At 39.2% G+C, this 23,347-nt stretch overlaps 1 protein-coding gene across 2 annotated transcripts in view; it reads left to right on the top strand.

Moving 5' to 3' along the window:
* Positions 1 to 15,267, top strand: part of btk (Bruton agammaglobulinemia tyrosine kinase) — a 39,802-nt gene extending 24,535 nt beyond the window's left edge. For both annotated transcript variants that reach the window (XM_083560301.1, XM_083560300.1), the window contains 9 exons: positions 217 to 299; positions 11,003 to 11,130; positions 11,220 to 11,294; positions 11,488 to 11,659; positions 13,208 to 13,424; positions 14,251 to 14,315; positions 14,404 to 14,522; positions 14,607 to 14,764; positions 14,848 to 15,267. In XM_083560301.1, the coding sequence (XP_083416427.1) occupies positions 217 to 299; positions 11,003 to 11,130; positions 11,220 to 11,294; positions 11,488 to 11,659; positions 13,208 to 13,424; positions 14,251 to 14,315; positions 14,404 to 14,522; positions 14,607 to 14,764; positions 14,848 to 14,919 (1,089 nt within the window). In that variant the 3' untranslated portion in view covers positions 14,920 to 15,267. The remainder of the gene's footprint in view (positions 1 to 216; positions 300 to 11,002; positions 11,131 to 11,219; positions 11,295 to 11,487; positions 11,660 to 13,207; positions 13,425 to 14,250; positions 14,316 to 14,403; positions 14,523 to 14,606; positions 14,765 to 14,847) is intronic.
* Positions 15,268 to 23,347: the final 8,080 nt, after the last annotated feature.

Raw genomic sequence — 23,347 nt, 5'->3', positions numbered from 1 at the left:
TTTACATGTAGGTGAGTTCAAGTCGCCTCTTCTTTGTCCACTCTGCATTCAACCATGCCCTTGCTTCCAGAATACAATTGAAAGACTTGCAAATGGTCTAAGCATGTGCATGACAGCATTCACCAGTGTTTTTCTTTATGGCCGAGATTTTGTGCAATTATGTTATTGTTACACACTTTAATAAAGGTTTTAACCTTAACGCTCTTGTACATACAGAATAAAGATGGTGGCTTTCTGGTGCGAGACTCAGGAAGATACACTGGAAAATATACTGTTTCTGTTTTCACCAAGGGCCAAGGGTGAGCAGGATATTCACAATAATTATTTGAATGATATAATTGTATAAATGATCCATAATAATATAAGCAAATTTGAAACACATTGTCACTTTATATTTTTTTTATTGAAAAAGCATGATACTGTCAAGTCTCAATTCACCAGAGGCTGTTTGTATGCACAAATCTGCAAACAGTTACTTCCAGACACCCCAATAAAGCTAACACTCACCATTTTCACAATAGATCAGCAAAATGTAATATTCACAACAAACAAAGGGTTGTAGTTGCCTATGTGCCATATATATTACCAGACTCAAATCTCACAGGGCTGAAGTCCTAGTTAAATGTGTGCATATGTGCTTTTGCAGGGATGGGCAGTATTTATGATACATGCATTTCAAATATGTATTTCAAATATAAAATAGAATGTCATTTGTATTTAAAAGGGTTGATAAAAAAGTCCTCATATTTTGTATCAAAATACTTTTGTAAATTCAAAAAAAAACTTTTAATGAAAAATAAAATAATTTGTAGTTTTATATACTGTAAAATATTTTGTAAGAAGTCTACATAATGAAATCATAAAAATGTGGCCTCTGATTGGTGCCTACTCAGTAGTTTGCCCAGATTGTTGAGATGAGAACAGAAAATGTATCCATACAGAAGAACGTGGTCATGTCAGCTTTTAAACAGGTGTCAAATAATTGATAAATAAATATTTGATTGGCGAATATTGTACCCTAATTAAAGTAGCTGTTTAGTAGGATCATGATTATACATACCATTGCCTGACACATAATTATAATATTATATTTATGATTAACAGTCAAATGAATAATTATTTAGAAACAGGTTGCTATGAATACAGTTGCCATCAGTTGTCTTCTTATGAATGACTTGTTTGTCATTGAGTCAGTGTTGCTGATGCAAAGTAGGCCCTTAATTACAGCGAATATACCCCTAGAATACTTCCACATTTTGTCACATTATAACCACAAAGTTAAGTGTATTGTTTTGGGATTCTATGTGATAGACCAGGGGTGGCCAACCCGCGGCTCTCTTTGGCTGGTTTCATGCGGCTCTTACGTTCATATCGAAGTTTGTGTTTGTGTTTTTTTAATATGCGTGTTCGCTTCACTTGAGTTCAATACGGTATTTTTAAGACTTAAATGAGCTTGCCCCTACTGGGAAACTTTGCGGTATATTCATCTCACGCACATGCGCATTTGACGAAAATAACTGTATTGAACTCAAGCGACGTGAACACGCACATAAAAACACAAACAAAGTCTGTGTTTTCTACCCTGAAACACGTGAAATCAAAGCATCTATCTGTTCTGACTGACACCTATGTGAAAGAATTGCTTCGAGTGGCAACAACGGAATACGAGCCAGGTTTGAAGAGGATTGTTCAAGGCAAGGAATGGCAAAAGTCCCACTAAGTAACATGCATAGTAAAAGAAAAACGCTATTGTAAATTATTATATTTTTGTTTGTGGAAATGGTTGAACTGAGACTTTGTGTGTGTGAGACAGTGCACACAATGTTCATTGTTGAAAATGACTGTCCTGTGGTCTTAGAACTGTAGGAGTCAATTTCTGTCATTATGTTGGTGTGTGACATTTACAATAAATCTGGCTAAGCAGAGTGTGTGTGTGTGTGTGTGTGTGTGTGTGTGTGTGTGTGTGTGTGTGTGTGTGTGTGTGTGTGTGTGTGTGTGTGTGTGTGTGTGTGTGTGTGTTAAAGGAAGGGATAGGTGATGTTCATGTGTGCCCATGTGTATGATGTGGCTCTTTGCGGTAACACAGTAAAAAATGTGGCTCTCGGTCTCTGACTGGTTGGCCACCCCTGCAATAGACCAACACAAGTATTGCATAATTGTAAAGTGGAAGGAAAACGATACATGGTGTTAAAGATCTTTTACAAATAAAAATCTAAAAGGTGTGGTGTGCATATGTATTCATCTACTTTTACTTTAATACCCTTAAATAAAAAATCCTGAAAAAAAACCTCTTGGAGGCTGCAAAAGACTTGAGACTGGGGCGGAGGTTCACCTTCCAACAGGACAACAACCCTAAACATACAGCCAGAGTTACAATGGCATGGTTGAGCTCAAAGCATATTCATGTGTTAAAATGGCCCAGTCAATTCCAAACCTAAATCAATATTGAGAATCTTTGGCAAGACTTTAAAATTGCTGTTCACAGACTTTCTCCATCCAACAATTGGAGCTGTTTTGCAAAGAAAAATGTCAACAATTATTGTCTCTAGATGTGCACAGCTGTTAGAGACATACCCAAAAATACTTTTCTGTAATTTGCAGCAAAAGCTGATTCGACGAAGAATTGACTTAGTGGGGGCTGAATACATATGCACCCCACACTTTTCAGATTTTTATTTGTAAAAATCTTTAACACCATTTATTAATTTCCTTCCAAATAACAATTATGCAATACGTTGTGTTGGGCCATCACATAAAATCCCAATAAAATACAATTTAGTTTGTGGTTATGACATGAAAAAAAATTGGAAATATTCAATGGGTATAAATACTTTTGCAATGCACTGTACCAAGCACTTCTTCTTCTTCTTCTTCTTCTTTCGGCTGCTCCCATTATGGGTAGCCACAGCGGATCATCCGTCTCCATACCACCCTGTCCTCTACATCTGCCTCTTTCACACCAACTACCTGCATGTCTTCCCTCACCACATCCATGAACCTCCTCCTTGGCCTTCCTCTTTTCCTCCTACCTGGTGGCTCCATCTTCAGCATTTTTCTACCAATATAATTCATGTCCCTTCTCTGCACATGTCCAAACCATCTCAATCTCGCCTTCCTTACCTTGTCACCAAAACATCCTACATGGGCTGTCCCTCTAATAAACTCATTTCTAATCTTGTCCATCCTCGTCACTCCCAATGAAAACCTTAACATCTTCAGCTCTGCTACCTCCAGTTCCACCTCCTGTCTTTTACTCAATGCCACTGTCTCTAATCCATACAACATTGCAGGTCTCACCACAGTCCTATAAACTTTCCCTTTCATTCTTGCAGATACCCTACTATCACAAATCACTCCTGTCACTCTTCTCCACCCACTCCACCCTGCCTGCACTCTTTTCTTTACTTCTCTAACACACTCTCCATTACTTTGCACTGTTGACCCCAGGTACCTGAACTCCTCCACCTTCTCCACCTCTTCTCCCTGCAACCGCATCACTCCACTGCCCTCCCTCTCATTCACACACATGTACTCTGTCTTACTCCTACTGACTTTCATTCCCCTTCTCTCCAGCGCATATCTCCACCTCTCCTGGCTCTTCTCAACCTGCTCTCTACTCTCACCACAAATCACAATATCATCTGCAAACATCATAGTCCAGGGAAACTCCTGTCTGACCTCGTCCGTCAACCTGTCCATCACCACTGCAAACAGGAAAGGGCTCAGGGCCGAGCCTTGATGCAGTCCAACCTTCACCCTGAACCAGTCTGTCGTACCTACTGCACACTTCACTGCCGTCACACTGTCCTCATACATGTCCTGCACCACCCTCACATACTTCTCTGACACACCAGACTTCCTCATACAATACCACAACTCCTCTATCGGCACCCTGTCGTACGCTTTCTCTAAATCCACAAAATTCACAATGCAGCTCCTTCTGTCCTTCTCTATACCTCTCCATCAACATCCTTAAAGCAAATAAGGCATCTGTGGTGCTCTTCCTCGGCATGAAACCATACTGTTGCTCACAGATGGTCACCTTTTTTCTCAGCCTGGCTTCCACTACTCTTTCCCATAACTTCATGGTGTGACTGATCAACTTTATTCCCCTGTAGTTACTGCAGGTCTGCACATCTCCCTTATGCTTAAAGATCGGTACCAGCACACTCCTTCTCCATTCCTCAGGCATCCTCTCCCCTTCCAGAATCCTGTTAAACAATCTGGTTAAAAACTCCACTGCCATCTCTCCTAAACATCTCCACGCTTCTACCGGTATGTCATCTGGTCCAACCGACTTTCCATTCTTCATCCTCTTAATCGCTGCTCTCACTTCCTCCTTACTAATCCTATCTACATCCTGCTTCACCAACTCCACATCCTCCAACCTTCTCTCTCTCTGATTTTCCTTATTCATCAGCTGCTCAAAATACTCCCTCCATCTTCTCAACACACTCTCCTCACTAGTCAACACATTTCCCTCTCCATCCATTATTGCTCTAACTTGCAGTACATCCTTCCCAGCTCGGTCCCTCTGCCTGGCCAATCGGTATAAATCCTTTTCTCCTTCCTTAGTGTCCAACCTCTTATACAGCTCTTCATATGCCTTTTCCTTGGCTTTCGCCACATCCCTTTTTACCTGCTGCCGCATCTCCTTGTACTCCTGCCTACTTTTCTCATCACTCTGTCGATCCCACTTCTGTTTTGCCAACCTCTTTCCCCTAATGCTCTCCTGCACTTCCTCATTCCACCACCACGTCTCCTTGTCTTGCTTTCTATTTCCAGATGTCACACCAAGTACTTTTCTAGCTGCCTCCCTCATCACTCCTGCAGTAGTTGCCCAATCATCCGGCACCTCTTCACCACCACCAAGCCCCTGTCTGACCTCTTCCCTGAACCTCACACTACACTCTTCCTCTTTCAGTTTCCACCATCTTATTCTTCTTTCAATCCTTACTTTCCTCCTCTTCTTCTTCGCCTCCAAAACCGTCCTAGAGACCACCAACCGATGCTGTCTAGCTACACTGTTCCCCGCCAACACCTTACAGTCTCCAATCTCCTTCAGGTTGCATCTCCTACACAGAACATAATCCACCTGTGTGCACCTTCCTCCACTCTTATACGTCACCCTATGATCCTCCTTCTTCTTAAAATACGTGTTTACCACTGCCATTTCCATCCTTTTAGCAAAATCTACCACCATCTGCCCTTCCACATTCCTCTCCTTAAAACCATACCTACCCATCACCTCCTCATCACCTCTGTTCCCTTCACCTACATGCCCATTAAAGTCTGCCCCAATCACCAATCGTTCTTTCCTAGGTACACCATCTACCACTTCATCTAATTCACTCCAGAATCTTTCCTTCTCCTCCATCTCACAGCCAACTTGTGGAGCATAGGCACTGATGACATTTATCATCATCCCTTCAACTTCCACCTTCACGATCATCACCCTATCAGAAACTCTCTTCACCTCCACTACACTCTTACTGTACTCTTCCTTCAAAATCACCCCTACACCATTTCTCTTCCCATCCACACCATGATAAAACAGTTTAAACCCACCTCCAATGTTCCTGGCCTTACTCCCTTTCCACTTGGTCTCCTGAACACACAGCATATCTACCTTTCTCCTCTCCATCATATCAGCTACCTCTCTCCCTTTACCCATCATAGTACCAACATTTAAAGTACCAACCCGAACCTCTACTCTCCTACACTGCTCCTTTTCCTGCTGTCTCTGTAGACGTCTTCCTCCTCTCCTTCTCCTCCTTCGGCCAACAGTAGCCCAATTTCCACCGCTACCCTGTCGGCTAACGATACCTGTGGCGGTCGTTGTTAACCCTGGCCTCGACCGATCCGGTATGAAATTCACATTTGTGATCCGCATATTTGATTTGCCACATGTTTTACGCTGGATGCCCTTCCTAACGCAACCCTCCCCATTTACCCGGGCTTGGGACCGGCACTAAGAGTGCACTGGCTTGTGCCCCCCCTAATGGCTGGGTTCACTGTACCAAGCACTAAGTAACTAAATCAGGAAACAATTATGAGTCATTTGCAAACTGTTAAATGTTACAGTTTTTGATTATTTTAAAACTAACCGGGAAACACATAATACACAGGGATATGTATGTGAATATTCAATCTATTATCTGGTTGCATATGTAACCCAGCCATTAAGGAGGCACAAGCCAGTGCACTCTTAGTGCCGGTTCCAAGCCCGGGTAAATAGGGAGGGTTGTGTTAGAAAGGGCATCCAGCGTGAAACATGTGCCAAATCAAATATATGGATCACAAATAAGAATTTCATACCGGATCGGTCAAGGCCCGGGTTAACAACGACAGCCAGAGGTATGGTTAGCCAAAATGGTACCGGTGGAAATTGGGCTATTGTTGGCTGAAGGAGGAGAAGGAGAGGAGGAAGACGTGTAGGAGAGTGGCGGTTCGGGTTGATACTTTAAATGTTGGTACTATCGATGATGATAAATGTCATCAGTGCCTATGCTCCACAAGTCGGCTGTGAGATGGAGGAGAAGGAAAGATTCTGGAGTGAATTAGATGAAGTGGTAGATGGTATACCTAGGAAAGAAAGATTGGTGATTGCGGCAGACTTTAATGGGCATGTAGGTGAAGGGAACAGAGGTGATGGGTAGGTATGGTTTTAAGGAGAGGAATGTAGATGGGCAGATGGTTGTAGATTTTGCTAAAAGGATGAAAATGGCAGTGGTGAACACTTATTTTAAGAAGAAGGAGGATCATAGGGTGACGTATAAGAGTAGAGGAAGTTGCACACAGGTGGACTATGTTCTATGCAGGAGATGCAACCTGAAGGAGATTGGAGACTGTAAGGTGTTGGCGGGGGACAGTGTAGCTAGACAACATCGGATGGTGGTCTGTAGCATGGTTTTGGAGGCGAAGATGAAGAGAAGGAGAGTGAGGACTGAAAGGCAGAATAAGATAGTGGAAACTGAAGGAGGAAGAGTGTAGTGTGAGGTTTAGGGAAGAGGTCAGACAGGGGCTCGGTGGGGGTGAAGAGGTGTTGGATGATTAGGTAACTACTGCAGGAGTGATGAGGGTGGCAGCTAGAAAAGTACTTGGTGTGACATCTGGAAATAGAAAGCAAGACAAGGAGACGTGGTAGTGGAATGAGGAAGTGCAGGAGAGCATAAGGAGAAAGAGGTTGGCAAAACAGAAGTGGGATCGACAGAGTGATTTGAAAAGTAGGCAGGAGTACAAGGAAATGCGGCAGCAGGTAAAGAGGGATGTGGCGAAAGCCAAGGAAAAGGCATATGAGGTATGAGAGGTTGTATGAGAGGTTGGACACTAAAGCAGGAGAAAAGGATTTGTACCGATTGGCCAGGCAGAGGGACCGAGCTGGGAAGGATGTACTGCAAGTTAGAGCAATAAAGGATGGAGATGGAAATGTGTTGACTAGTGAGGCGAGTGTGTTGAGAAGGTGGAGGGAGTATTTTGAGCAGCTGATGAATGAGGAAAATCAGAGAAAGATGGTTGGATGATGTGGAGTTGGTGAAGCAGGATGTGGATAGGATTAGTAAGGAGGAAGTGAGAGCAGCGATTAAGAGGATGAAGAGTGGAAAGTCGGTTGGACCAGATGACATACCTGTAGATGCCTGAGGAATGGAGAAGTGTGCTGGTACCGATCTTTATGCATAAGGGAGATGTGCAGACCTGCAGTAACTACAGGGGAATTAAGTTGATCAGTCACACCATGAAGTTATGGGAAAGAGTAGTGGAAGCCAGGCTGGGAGAAGAAGTGACCATCTGTGAGCAACAGTATGGTTTCATGCCGAGGAAGAGAACCACAGATGCCTTATTTGCTTTGAGGATGTTGATGGAGAAGTATAGAGAAGGACAGAAGGAATTGCATTGTGTATTTGTGGATTTAGAGAAAGCATACGTGTAAGAAAGGATTCCTATTCAGTTGTATTTCCACACTTCACCACTAGAGGCAGACATACAGTTTACCAAGCAATGACAGCCTACCCATGACATCACAGTGCACCGTCCTCCACCAAGAGTATAAAAGGCCAGAACACCAAGCAGCAGTCGTCAATGACCAGTGGCCATTCGACATCGTGCAACCTGTCACTCAGCACTGACCAATCACGCAACCTACCGAACAGCAACTAACAGCAATAATAATAGCAATAATCACCTCATATACGATCTATTCTATACCCAGTAAAGTTGAGTGTTCTGAATCCTGTACTGTGTTTTACTGACGCGCTGGGGCGAGTACAATCCCCTGATCAGCGCACATCAGATTGTGAAAATCCTTATATGGTCCTTCGAGCTAGAGAGGAAAACTTCCTAACAATACGACAGAGTGCCAAGAGAGGAGTTGTGGGATTGTATGAGGAGGTCAGGTGTGTCAGAGAAGTATGTGAAGGTGGTGCAGGACATGTATGAGGACAGTGTGACAGCAGTGAAGTGTGCAGTAGGAATGACAGACTGGTTCAGGGTGAAGGTTGGACTGCATCAAGGATCGGCCCTGAGCCCTTTCCTGTTTGCAGTGGTGATGGACAGGTTGACGGACGAGGTCAGACAGGAGTCTCCCTGGACTATGATGTTTGCGGATGATATTATGATTTGTGGTAAGAGTAGTGAGCAGGTTGAAAAGAGCCTGGAGAGGTGGAGATATGCGCTGGAGAGAAGGGGAATGAAAGTCAGTAGGAGGAAGACAGAGTACATGGGTGTGAATGAGAGGGAGGGCAGTGGAGTGGTGCGGTTACAGGGAGAAGAGGTGGAGAAGGTGGAGAAGTTCAGGTACCTGGGGTCGACACTGCAAACTAATGGAGAGTGTGTTAGAGAAGTAAAGAAAAGAGTGCAGGCAGGGTGGAGTGGGTGGAGAAGAGTGACAGGAGTGATTTGTGATAGAAGAGTATCTGCAAGAATGAAAGGGAATGTTTATAGGACTGTGGTGAGACCTGCGATGTTGTATGGATTAGAGACAGTGGCATTGAGTAAAAGACAGGAGGCGGAGCTGGAGGTAGCAGAACTGAAGTTGTTAAGGTTTTCGTTGGGAGTGACGAGGATGGACAAGATTAGAAATGAGTTTATTAGAGGGACAGCCCATGTAGGATGTTTTGGTGACAAGGTGAGGGAGGCGAGATTGAGATGGTTTGGACATGTGCAGAGGAGGGACATGAATTATATTGGTAGAAGAATGCTGAGAATGGAGCCACCAGGTAGGAGGAAAAGAGGAAGGCCAAGGAGGAGGTTCATGGATGTGGTGAGGGAAGACATGCAGGTAGTTGGTGTGAAAGAGGCAGATGTAGAGGACAGGGTGGTATGGAGACGGATGATCCGCTGTGGCGACCCCTAATGGGAGCAGCGGAAAGAAGAAGAAGAAGAAGATCTGGTTGCATATGTCCTAAGACAGATCCCTCTGTAACACCAAACTTTACCTCAGTGATTGTGGGAACTCACCATTTATATCAACAAACTGATCGCAATTAGTCAATAAAAAGCCTAAGCCAGGAGAGAGCTGTTCCCTTTATTCCAACAACATTTAGTCTAGCAAGAAGGATATTATGATCAATGGTGTCAAAAGCTACACTACAGTTAAGCAAAACAAGTAAGTAGACAAAACCCTGATTAAAGGCCAATAACAAGTCATTTACCACTTTAACTAGCGCTGTTTTTGTGCTATGATCAGGCCTAAATCCTGACTGACACATAAAAAATAAATATTCCTAAGTACTGCTGTGCTACAATCTTTTCTAAAATCTTGGAGATAAAGGGGAGGTTTGATATTTGCCTATAGTTGGACAGCTGACAAGGGTCAAGGTCAGGTTTCTTAATTCGGGGTTGATAACTGCAGTTTGAAGGATTTAGGTACATTACCAGTGCTAATGAAGAATTAATTATTTTTAGAACAGGTTCAATTACTTCTGGAATTATCTGTTTAAAGAAACTTCTAGGCAAGGAATCAAGAATACAAGATGACTTTAATGAGGAAATAAAATAAATTGAGTCCTTCTCTTGAATAGGAGTAACATTTTGATTGTCTGTTATAATTATAGTGCTATTTACAGAGTTATTTATAAAATAGTTTGGCTTTATATCAATCGTCTGGATGCCTGATGTTTTCCACTTTATGATTGAAAAAATTCATGAAATCATTACTACCTATTGATGGTGTGCATGTTAGTGCAGTGCTTTTATTTCCTGTTAATTTTGCTACTGTACTGAATAAAAATCTAGGAATATGCTTGTATTGAATATAGTTATTATATTAAAATAGTATTAAATTAAGAGGATCTAGAGCAGGGGTCACCAACATTGTGCCCGCGGGCACCAGGTCGCCGCAAGGACCACATGAGTCGCCCGTGGGCCTTTTCTAAAAATAGCTCACCATAGCACCACTTACCAGTGAGCTGCATCAATTTTTTTTGTTGCTATTCTTTTTTAAATCCGGTAGATCTCTCATGGTAATGAGTAGATACGACCGTGAGTGAGGTGGAATCGGGACCTTATACAGGTAATGGGGATCAGGTGTAGGTGATTAGAGCAAGGCGAGGCTGAGTGAGAGTTAGAGCCTTGGAGGGAGGCGTGGCTGGTGGTTCCCTGACACACTTGCATTGGTGTGAATTTAAAAATGACAATATTAAAATATAGATGACTAGATATAGATGAATATCATTAATTATTAATAATAACATATAATTAAAGGTAAACTGAGCAAATTTGTTATTTCAGAAGTGTGTATCAAACTGTTAGCCCTTCACATTATTCGGTACCCAAGAAGTAGCTCTCAGTTTCAAAAAGGTTGGTGACCCGTGATCTAAGGGGATCTACCCTATGCATTTAAATAAAGTAATTTTAGCTTAAAATGTTAACGTTCATTATGTTAATCTTTTCATACAATAATTAAATTGCATATCTTAATTATATAACATGGCATAAGGTTTGAACCAACTACAATTCATTTAGTAAAGCCTGAGTGCAGTGCAATTTTTTGGTCTCTCTTCAGAGACATGGTGGGAAGCTGCAGACACTACAACATATTAACCACTCAACAAGGACAGTTTTACCTGGCAGAGAAGCATTATTTTGGTAATATTCCAGACCTAATCAATTACCACCAGCACAATGCTGCAGGTAAACCCTTTGATTATGCTACTTATAAACAAAAGCTGTTTTTTAAATGTCAAATTTTATGAACAGTTGTTTAATTCCTGCTGTTTTAGGATTGGTGAGCAGACTAAAATACATTGTGTCAAATCGATCTCAGAACGCTCCATCTACCGCAGGTCTAGGTTATGGTGAGTTTGTATTTCAAGTGGAATAGACTTAAAATTGCTCAGTTTTTATAAATCAACTCATAATCAAAAATTCAGCTCTTATTTTGTTGGTTTAACATCTGTGCTTTTTTTTTTTTTTTTTTTTTTTTTTTTACATGTTTATTAAAAGTTACCATTATAAAAAACTGAGACATTTTTCCTTTATCTACTTTAGGAGTCTGGGAGATTGATCCCCGCCAACTCACTTTTATTAAAGAATTAGGTAATGGACAATTTGGAGTTGTTAAGTATGGAAAGTGGCAGGGTCGACATGATGTAGCCATCAAAATGATCAAAGAGGGTTCTATGTCAGAGGATGATTTCATTGAAGAGGCTAAAGTGATGATGTGAGTCAGTTGAAACTGTCACATATGTTTATTAGAATATAGATTTACTAAACATTTTATTAGGAACACTATACTAATATCGATTAGAGGATGATTTCATTGAAGAGGCCAACTGATAATGTAAGTCATTTGAAAATGTCACATATTTTAGTAGAATATAGATTTACTGAGCATTTTATTATACAAACAACATAACATTATGACCATTATGCAATACTTGGCCTGTCTCTGCTTTTCCAAACACAGCATCAAATCCTCATGGCATAAATTTCACAAGATGTTTTAAAAAATCCTTTTATATTGTGGTTCATAATCTGGTCTCATCCATTGCATCATACAATTCAGAGTGATTGCAATGCAGAGTGCACATGAAACAATCTGCTGTGACAGAATTTGCAGCATTTTAAATGTGGACATGCTACGGAAGAAAGACTGAACTCACTGTCATGTTCATGAAAACAGTTTTAATCTTAAACTTTTTACATTTTGCTTTATGACATGGTGCATTATTATGCTGGAAGTAACCCATAGAAGACAGGCAAATTGTGGCCATGAAGAGACTACAGAACCATTGCTGTGACTTTCAAGTAATGGAATTAAAATAGTTAAAGTATGAAAAAAAAAAACATTAGTTTTCTGTTCTTGGACAGAAGTTGAACCTTTACAGAGTCTTTCCTTTTTGTAGCTAATCTGCCCCAAGACTCAGTTATGATTTTATGAGTAGGTGTACAGTGGTTCCTAATAAATCCTCTGTGTACAGTGTCTATCTATGTATCTATCGAGATATATATATATATATATATATATATATATATATATATATATATATATATATATATATATATATATATATATATATATATATATAGGGGTGTAATGGTATGCAAAAATTCATGGTTGGGTATGTACATTGATTTTTAAGTCACAGTTTGGTTACATTTCGGAACAGTTAGGGAGAAGAAATGCAAAACACAAAATTGATTGACTTTTTTTTATTAATGCAGTTTGTTATAATTAACATTTGTGAACATCAACAGTTTACATTTTTAAAACAATTTTAAATTCAGATGTGTATGTAAGTATGTGTTTTACATTTAATATATTATTCTTTAAATATAAAATCTACTTAACTGTTCTACTTAATTCAGCATATTTTAACAAATGTCTTCATTCCTTCAACCCTTTGTTTATTTACTTCCTCGATATGCAGAATTGTCAGTATTTTCTTCTTTAAGAGAAATTCTTGAAGTTGGACATTAAATGCTAAAGAATTCATATCGCTTTCCCTGGCCGCTAGCCACTTCCTGTTTAGTGGCAAATGAATTTTCATGTATGCAATCATGCAATTTTTACTAGTTACTTTTTTATAAATTACATTGTAACTATGTTCCGTAAAAAGGATTGCACTGTACCGAAAACTGTGAATAAGTGTACCTCATACACACCCCTTTATATATATATATATATATATATATATATATATATATATATATATATATATATAATGTATGTATGTATGTACATTTAATATCTTTGTTCTTTATAAAGGAAACTTCATCATGAAAATCTAGTTCAACTGTATGGCGTTTGCACAAAACAAAGACCTATTTACATTGTTACTGAGTTTCTTCCAAATGGTTGCCTACTGACCTACCTACGGGAGTCCCTGCGAAATCCATCTACTGTTCAGCTCCTTGAAATGTGTAAAGATGTGAGCGAAGGAATGGCCTACCTGGAATCCCAGCAGTACCTTCACAGAGACCTTGTGCGTTATACCACAATGAACACACACACACACACACACACACACACACACACACACACACACACATATATATATACAGTATATTTATATATGTGTGTGCGCATATATATATATATATATATATATATATATATATATATATATATATATATATATATATATATATATATATACACACACACACACACACACACACACACACACACACACACACACACACACACACACATATACATCCCTCATATTTCAGCAAACCATTTTAGTATAAAACGGATATATTTTAGAGTAGTCAATGTGCAGCTTGCCTAGCAGTATAGATTTACTGTCCTCTGAAAATAACTCAACATTATTGTTAAAATAGCTGGCAACAAAAGTAAATACACACTAAGTGATAACAGTTGTACGTCGCTTAACCCTGCAATCCGCATGTCCTATTCATCATGTTCAGGTTTTTGTCTGCTTCACAGGATCATACAAATGTGTGTATCTTGCATTAAAGCATTTATAAATTGGTGCATTTAGTACAATTCTCTTATACGGTACAATTCTCTCAAACAGACCACTGGATTTTTAACATGGCATGACATGGCAGAGAACTCTCTGAGGATTTGAGAATTAGAATTGCTCTCCACAGAGATGGTCTAAGCTATAAGTTGTTTGTTAACTGCCATTAAAAAAGACGCATGTGTGCTGATATATATATATATATATATATATATATATATATATATATATATATATATATATATATATATTTTTTTTTTTTTTTTTTTTTTTTTTTTAAATACGTATATATCTTATATAAAGTGAGAATTTGTCTTTTTAGGCTGCCAGAAACTGTTTAGTGGATTCAAACGGGACTGTTAAAGTGACTGATTTTGGACTGTCAAGGTAAAAAAATAAAATAAAAATTACTATGCCTATTCTATAAAGCTGTTTTAGTCTTTATGAGGTATGAATGCACTTACTCGTATTATAGGTATGTCCTCAATGATGAATATACTAGCTCTGCTGGCTCACAGTTTCCTGTACGTTGGTCACCTCCTGAAGTACTACTTTACCACAAATTCAGCAGCAAGTCAGATATCTGGGCATTTGGTTAGTATGTCACACTCTCAAATTACATGTTCTATGCTAAATAGTTACATTTTCTTAAGAAAAATAACAATTGTCATTCCACAGGAATTTTAATGTGGGAAGTCTATACACTAGGTAGAATGCCATATGAACGTCTAAATAATACAGAGATAGTGCGAGAAGTTACTGCTGGCTATAGACTGTATCGCCCTCAGATGGCGAATGAAAGAATCTACTCCATAATGACCAAATGTTGGCATGAGGTACAGACTGGGCTGTTCTTAAATAATAATTTAAAAATCAAAGTAGTTGGTAACTAATACAAGCATTTTTCTTCTCATTTCAGAAACCAGACGAAAGGCCCACATTTCAGGATCTTGTGATGGTCATTCAGGATTTGCTTTACAATCTTCATTAGTTTACAGTCCTAGTTACAGTAAATGCCTGATTTATGAATATAGCCCAGGAAGGAAATAAAGATTTGGTCATGAACTATTGCTTCATTTAAGATTGGTAAACATAAAAAAATGATTTAAGATTTGATGTAATTTATATATATATATATATATACACAGTATCTCACAAAAGTGAGTGCACTACTCACATTTCAGCAACCAGTTTGTATATCTTCTCAAGGGACAATACTAGAGAAATGAAATTTAGATACTGCCAACCCCTGATAATTCACGGTTCGGAACTCACAATTTGCGGGTTTTTCTTTTGGGATGAGCTTCCTAGGACATGTCGATTGCCTCAAAATTTAAAGGACTTTAATGTACTCTGTACTAATGTTTCTTTATTTTATTTACTAGATTCATACAAGTACCAATAGGATGCTTTATTTGTACTTCTTGATATATTGGTTCCTTTTGGGCCTTTTTGGTTTATTATATGTTTTATTGTTGTTAACCAAATTTTTTTTCCTGTTTTTGGCCCTTTTGATTCAGATTTGGGGAAACATGTTGTATTGAATATTGTAATTGGATGCATTTTGGTTTGTGCCATATATGTATATTAGTTGTGTTACAGAAATTAGGAAATTTGTAGTTGGGTAAGGGAGTTTTATGCAGGAAGTTAGGTTTGAGGTCATAATGGATGTACTGCAGCTCTAAATATGAGCCAGAGATAGCTAGAGAGTTTAGATGCAATGTTTATTCGACAGTGGTGAATTAATACTTCGATTGTCAATAAAGCAAGTGAAGTGATCTACCGAGCTCCTTGTCGGTGTCCTGATTACAGTGTGGATAACCCTTATCGGCCACAAGCCAAGAACCAGTGGACGCACGTGGGGTAAGAACGTTGGGACTAGTGTCTAACACCACGCGTGTTACACTTTTACTTAAGTGAAAGTTTAAAGGAAGCACTTTTACTTTTACTGGAGTAATATTCTACATAGTGTATCACTATTTCAATTCAAGTACATGGTTTGTGTACTTCGTCTATCACTGATATCCACCAAAAAAGGATCAGAATGTTTCCTCGTTATTAGCCTGTATTGCTGAGCATATTTCATATTTTGGAATCCTTACACTTGCTTCCTGTCAGGTTTCATATTAGCTTTATAATGCTGTTCTAAAGTTCTTTATGGACTGGCTCTCCAGCTAGTCTCCAACTAGTCTTTAGTCCTTAATATTTTATACCCCAAATTATAACCTTCTCAGTCAGGGTTTTAACTGTCCCTCAGACTCACGCCATAGGTGAAAGGTTTTTCTATTTGTATGCTTCTTTCTCAGATTAATTTTTAATTCTATGATAAATAATGTAAAAAGAATCATCTTCACTCTGAAAAAAAGTATATAAGATATCGTCCAATATCCAGCATGCCCTGACATATTTTTGGGTAGCTTTTACTTGACTGGCAAATCAAGTAATACATTTTTAATGGTTGTTAAGTGTGCTTATTTTTAAGACTTGCAAATGACTATGTAATGTTATTATTATTAGTTCATTGTTCCTTGAGGAGCTAATATGAAAAGGTCAAACAGTGATTTAGGCAAGCTCTGAGAACATCCTGGTTTGCTTTGAGCTTATTCCACTTACTGCAAGAGTGTTTAATTCTAGAGCAAGCTCAGCAGTGCTTATTGGGGCTATGATATGGAACTGCTCTCTAATTTTCTTCCCTCCTCAAAGTTTCATGCATTAAGTTAAGTAAATAAGGCATATGCTGTGATGTGCCACATGTCTTGTGATCATTCTGCTGTGGCCCAGGTTAGAGCCTTATATGTCAGAAGGTTGATGTTCTAAATAGTTATTTGTTGCTCTAAGACCCTCCCTTGACCAGAGAAGTAGATGGAACAGTGCAGCAGGAAACTTCAAATCAAGCTGGGTCTCCAGAATACTTGTTTGGATGAGTGAAGTAGAAGGATGTGAAACTTTGTGATTTTGGCATACAGTACTGCTCTTAAGTTCTTTCGCTCTCCGGCGTACAGTAGTCAAAGACCTTGGTGTGATTATTAACTGTAGTCTTTCCTTTGAGGCTCATGTAAATAACAATACCGGGATAGCCTTGTCTCACCTACGAAAGATTGCTAAAATTAAAAATATGATGTCATTACAGGGTGCAAAAATCTTTTAAAAATGCATTTATTACATCTGTATTAGACTATTGTGATGCTTTTCAATATTCTAACACTGTGTAGATGTTCTAGTAAGTGCATAAATATACTTCAGTTAGTCCAGAATGCAGCAAGAGTCCTTACCAGAAGCAAAAAATATGGCCACATTACCCTTGTTTCAATCAGTTTATACTGGTTTCCAAATAATATCTCTTATTGATTACAAAATACTACTACTGAAGTATAAGACACTGAATGGTCTTGCAGTATCTGAGTGAACTTTTGTCACATTGTGATCCCCACCCCTACTTAGATCAAAGGTTGCAGACTATTTTTTGGTATCTCAAATAATGAAGACTACTGCAGAGGGCAGAGCTTTCTCTTACAAAGCCCCACTGTTATGACGTGTTTTGGTAAACTGGGATATTTGTATGCTATATCCCCCATATTCATGCATTCACTCAGGTTTTTTTTATGGTGCTGTGGCAGGCCGTCTCTTTTCCAGAGATCCCTCATGTCTGTGTTACCTGCTGGCTCTCCCTTTTAGTTATGCTGCCATAGCTGGTCTTGTCAACTGAGCCTAATCACACTGCACAATGTCTATAACTTTTAAATGCAATAAAATAATAATGTAATAATCCTTATTTCTCTCTTCCTGTCACCCCTCTCCTCACCCTTACTCTCTCTCTCTCAATTATCTCTCCCTGTTGAGTTAAGCATGCTCCTGAGGTACCAGCAACCAGTGTCCCTATCCCTTTCCTCTCTTTTTGGATTTGCCTGATTCACTTAAATTGGAAACCACTCTGTGCAGCTGAAGATAGCTCCACATCAACAGCCTAGGCCCATGAAGTTTGAGGATTGATTTGGACTGTAATTAAAATAAACAGTCTACTACAATGGTTCAGGACCGCATGTTATATTAAAGCACCTGTCAATGCACACCTTAACAATGATTAACTGTAATGAATGGTCATTCGGTGCCACCGAGATGATGAGATTACCTTTGAATCTGTTTATGCTCAAGGTTTTTTCCTCATACCATCTCAGGGGGATTTATCTTGCCACAGTCTCCACTGGCTTACTTATTAGTTTTTTTTTTTTTTTTCTTAAATTAACAATTATAAGGGATTAACTTTTACTAACTTATTTTAAAACTGCTTTATCTCTGTTAAGTTGCTTTGAGACAATTGCCATTACAAAAAAATAAAAAAAATTAGCTGAATTTAATACTATTCAATTATTTTTATGCTATGGTAATAAACTTTCTTTCGGCTTCTCCCATTAGGGGTCGCCACAGCGGATCCTCCGCACGTTTTGATTTGGCACATGTTTTACGCTGGATGCCCTTCCTAACGCAACCCTCCCCAATTTATCCGGGCTTGGGACCGGCACTGAGAGTGGCTGGGGATGGTTCCCTGACCAGGAATCGAACCCGGGTCGCAGCGGTGGGAGCGCTGCATCTTAACCACTAGACCACCAGGGGACCTTATTTTTATGCTATGGTAATAATAGCTGCTATTGTTGCTCCCCTGCAGCAAAGTATGCTGTCGTGTCAGATTTGTATGCAGTTTCATATAAATGCAAACATTTTAAATGCAAATGCTATGCAAAGAGATCCAATGGACAGGAGCTTGGTCAAAAACCCAGGTGAGGCAATGAAAGTCTATTTGACAAAACCAAAAAAAATGCTTGACAAGACGTATCTTCTGTCAGGGTTTGGACCATGAGTCGGACACGGAAGTAAATCTATCATGTTATTTCAAGTTATGTAGATCCCTGACATCTTCATAGATGAGTGCTTATCAACTAAATTTCTTCACGACTCTCTGCTCTCCCCTTTAGCCGCTGCTCGTAACCTTGGGGTAACTATGAACAATCAACTGTGCTTCTCTTCACATGTTGCTAATGTGGCTCATTCCTGTTGATTTCTTCTGTACAACATCCAAAGTATTCAACTATTTCTGTCCACACAGGCTGCCCAGGTGCTTGTTCAGTCTCTTGTCATTTCGAGACTGCAACTTTTTGCTGGCAGGCCAACCCAAGCTACAGTCTCTAAGCCCCATGAAGTACACCGCCCAGCCTCCAAGTCCCACTGGGGGCATCACCCAGCTGTCTCTCCTCGCTGGGGGTGTTGCCCCACCTGAAACAGTTACTGGGAGCAATGAAGGGCTCTTCAAGGCCCCTCTGAAGGCGACGTAGCGGTCCATAGTCCCTCTGAAGGTGACATCGCAGTCCAATGTTCCTCCAAGGGCGCCTCCAAAGTCTCTCAGCGGGTGTCGTCATTCTTCACAGTCCCTCCGGAAGCGCTGTCGCGATCCCAAGTTCCGCTGAAGGTGACGCCGGGTCTCAAAGTCTCTCAACAAGCGCCGTCGCGCTTCAAGACCCCTCTGAAGGCGGTCACTCAGAAAGATGATTATTTTAAAAATAATTGGCCAAATTGAGAAATCTTACAAATATTATTGATAATTAATATATATATATATATATATATATATATATATATATATATATATATATATATATATATATATATATATATATATATATATATATATATAAAAGATAAATAATTGAATCTGAAATAACTGCTTGACTACTGTTGCCAAGCTATTGGCAGTAATAATTGGAGGATTGGATACATTTATTTGGATCTTTGAGTCTCATCCAGCTAAATGAATAAATGTTTATTTAGCTTTTATTTACAATGAATGTAATTGAATTCAATTTATTTGAGCAGAATTTTAATGACAAATAACCCTAAATTTTCTTCTTATGCAAATGTATGGTCATATTCCAAAAAAAGTTAAAAGTGAAAGTTGAAAAGAAATTATGAAAAAAAAAAAGATTGATTCATCAATCACCTGAGTGACATGCACAACATCCATTGTTTAAAAAAACTCCACAATTTTATACAGGAAACAAAAATTATTATTTCTCCTCCCAGGTCTTCTGGTCCAAGTCTTGTCTGGTACAAAGCCTATGTGGTGAATGAAAGACTTGGACCAAGTGACTCAGGAGATGAACTAATCATTTCAGTTTCCTTTATAGACCCTGTGCAGTTTTTCAGGTTACAAAAAAACACTATGCACACTGCATTTGTCTAGTCATACAGTATAAAAGTTGCAATAAAAATCATTCATGAATGACACATTGCTAACTGGCAGCACCAAAGACAAAAAAGAAAGCAAATGCAGAAGATTACAGGCACATACCCAAAATAAAATATTTTGACTAAATTTAGAGGAAAGTGGAATAACTGATAGCTGTTAGTTCAACAAAAACAGTTGTTTGGCTCCACATACACATATTATTGCTAATGTTTACATCACACATCTACTTCACATTGTCCTGAGCCATCCAGACACTAGGAAGGAAAAGTATGTAACTTCCTGAAAGACCATAACTGGAATATGTATTGAGCTCTCCTGATATGTTATCTTTGTGCATATATACTGTGTGGCCACTTCCAACTCTACCACCATTGACCATGGACCTTGCTGGCCCTGTGAGGCGAATATGAAATCTGATTGGTTAAAGAAATAGACAAATTGCTAATATTATCTATGGTAAAAAGGCCAGCAGTACAGACTCTGAAGGCCATGGGTAGATTAGATTGACATGGCAACACATAGAGGCTGAAATCTGATTTAACAAAAAAATCTAACATCCACATACACGTGTGGATGCTAGATTTGTTAGATCAGTGCAGTCAAGAGAAATGCTACAAAATGAAGAGAATAGCCTGTTGGGAATAAATGAATACAATTCCATGAAACAAATATTAGAATTTAGGTTGTAAATGTAGGTCAGTGCTTCTGATAGTGTTTAGGCCAGCAGAGAAGGCTTTGCTGGCCCTGACCACCCACCACTGTTGCTATACAACTACTGTACACATCGTATTATGGCAAGAAACACTCAGTTAAATAAAGAGAAAAGTCAGTTCATCATTATTATTTTAATAAATTATCAGTTGTTACCTGAGGGCACTGCTGGACATCTTTCAATGTCAAATGGAAGTAAACATGATATGTCTTTAAAGCACTACATTAAGTGTCCTTGGCTGACCACTGTGTCTATGGTCCTCAGCATCACCCATTTCTTTGTGCTTTTTCAAAATAGCTTGAACAACACAGACTAAAAACCCCAGTCTGCTTGGAGACCTTGCTGCTGCAGTATAACTACCTCGTGTGTTGTTGCTGTGCTCAGTCTTGTGGTGTATAACCTGTGAAATGAAATTGTCTTTTACCACTGACATAATAGTTAAGGACATGGTGAAGTGTGATTAGAGTGCAAGTAAGGACTTGCCATTAAAAGCTCACTAAAGGGGAAGAGCCAGAATGTAACAGATCTGCAGGCTCTCTGGGATATAAGACAGGCCACCACGCCACCATCAACGAACTTGAGTGAATACATGAGAGTAGGGGGGACAGCAGCATACCAATTATCCCTAAACTAATATTTTTCAAATTTTGAGTTTGAACACTTATTGAAAGGCTGAATTGTAAGAGAAAGCTCTGCCCCCTCCTGCAGCCTTACTATTCAAGGTTCCTACAAATAGCCAGCATCTTGTGATCTGATTAGGTGTGGCGGATTACAATCAAACAAAAGTTCAGGTACTGTGGCACAAGACTATTTAGTGCTTATACAGCAGAGTGGACAAGACAGGGGTAATTTGGTCATTGCAATCAAGTGTCTACCATTTTCTGGTTCCCGTAAGGACTCTTTCTGGTGCATCTCTTTTAAAATTTGCCTCAGTCATTGCATTACTACCTCACCACGTTATCGTGTTAAGCGTACTTTCACGTCAGCTACAGCAGCGCATTTTATTAACAATCTTCCAGAAATTACGATATTAGATAGATCTCCGTCTGACCCTGCAGAGCTCGACTGGGCCACTAAACACCTAGAATCAATGTTACGTTATACCCTAGATGATGTAGCTCCCCTTAAGACCAAAATGATCAGGGAGAAAAAATTAGCACAGTGGTATAATGATCATACACGCACCTTAAAACAGACCACTCGAAAATTAGAACGTAAATGGCGTCAAACAAAATTAACAGTATTTCAAATAGCATGGAAGGAGAGCCTCCTAATTTATAGAAAATCTCTTAGTGCTGCTAGATCAGCATATTTCTCCACCCTCATAGAAAATAACAAGCATAATCCTAGATTTTTATTCAGCACGGTAGCAAAATTAACAGGGAATAAAAGCACTGCACTCACATGCACACCATCAATAGGTAGTAATGATTTAATGAACTTTTTTAATAATAAAATTGAAAACATCAGGCAAAAAATCCAGACGATTAATATAAATACAAATTATTTTACAAGTAACCCTGTAGACAGCAGTGTAATTATAACAGACAATCAATTACAAAGTTTTACTCCTATTCATGAGAATGACTTAATTTCATTAATTTCCTCATCAAAATCATCAACCTGCATTCTCGATCCCTTGCCTACAAGTTTCTTTAAACAGATAATTCCAGAGGTAATTGAACCTGTTTTAAAAATAATAAACTCTTCCATTAGCACTGGTTTTGTACCAAAATCCTTCAAACTGGCAGTTATCCACCCCCTAATTAAGAAACCTGACCTTGACCCATGTCAGCTGTCCAACTACAGACCAATATCAAATCTCCCCTTCATAGCCAAAATTTTGGAAAAGGTTGTAGCACAGCAGTTATGCTCACACCTACTTATTCATTCATTTATTTTCTCCCGCCTATCCTTAATTCGGGTCGCGGGGGCAGTAGTCTAAGCAGGCCCCCGCCTTCAACTGCTGCCCAATCCTCACAGCACCGTCCCTTACGGTCCCTCCTGCAGGTGGTGAGCCCACAGGAAGGACACCTACTTATGAATAATATTTTTGAAATGTATCAGTCAGGATTTCGGCCTCATCATAGCACAGAGACGGCGCTAGTTAAGGTGGTAAATGACCTGTTATTGGCCTCTGATCAGGGTTTTGTCTCCTTACTTGTTTTGCTCGACCTTAGTGCAGCTTTTGACACCATTGATCACACTATACTACTTGCTAGACTTGCGAACGTTGTTGGAATAAAGCGAACAGCTCTCTCTTGGCTCAGGTCTTATTTGACTGATCGCTATCAGTTTGTTGATGTTAATGGTGAGTTCTCCACACTCTCTGAGGTAAAGTTTGGTGTTCCTCAAGGATCTGTCTTAGGCCCTCTGCTTTTCTCTTTATATATGCTGCCTCTTGGAGAAATTATTCATAAACATGGTATTAGATTCCATTGCTATGCTGATGATACACAGCTGTATATT

This window comes from Silurus aristotelis (assembly GCF_946808225.1).
Source record: "Silurus aristotelis genome assembly, chromosome: 14".
NCBI classification, from domain to species: domain Eukaryota; kingdom Metazoa; phylum Chordata; class Actinopteri; order Siluriformes; family Siluridae; genus Silurus; species Silurus aristotelis.
Note: the sequence above shows the minus strand (reverse complement) of the source record. Positions and strands in the feature narration are given on the sequence as shown.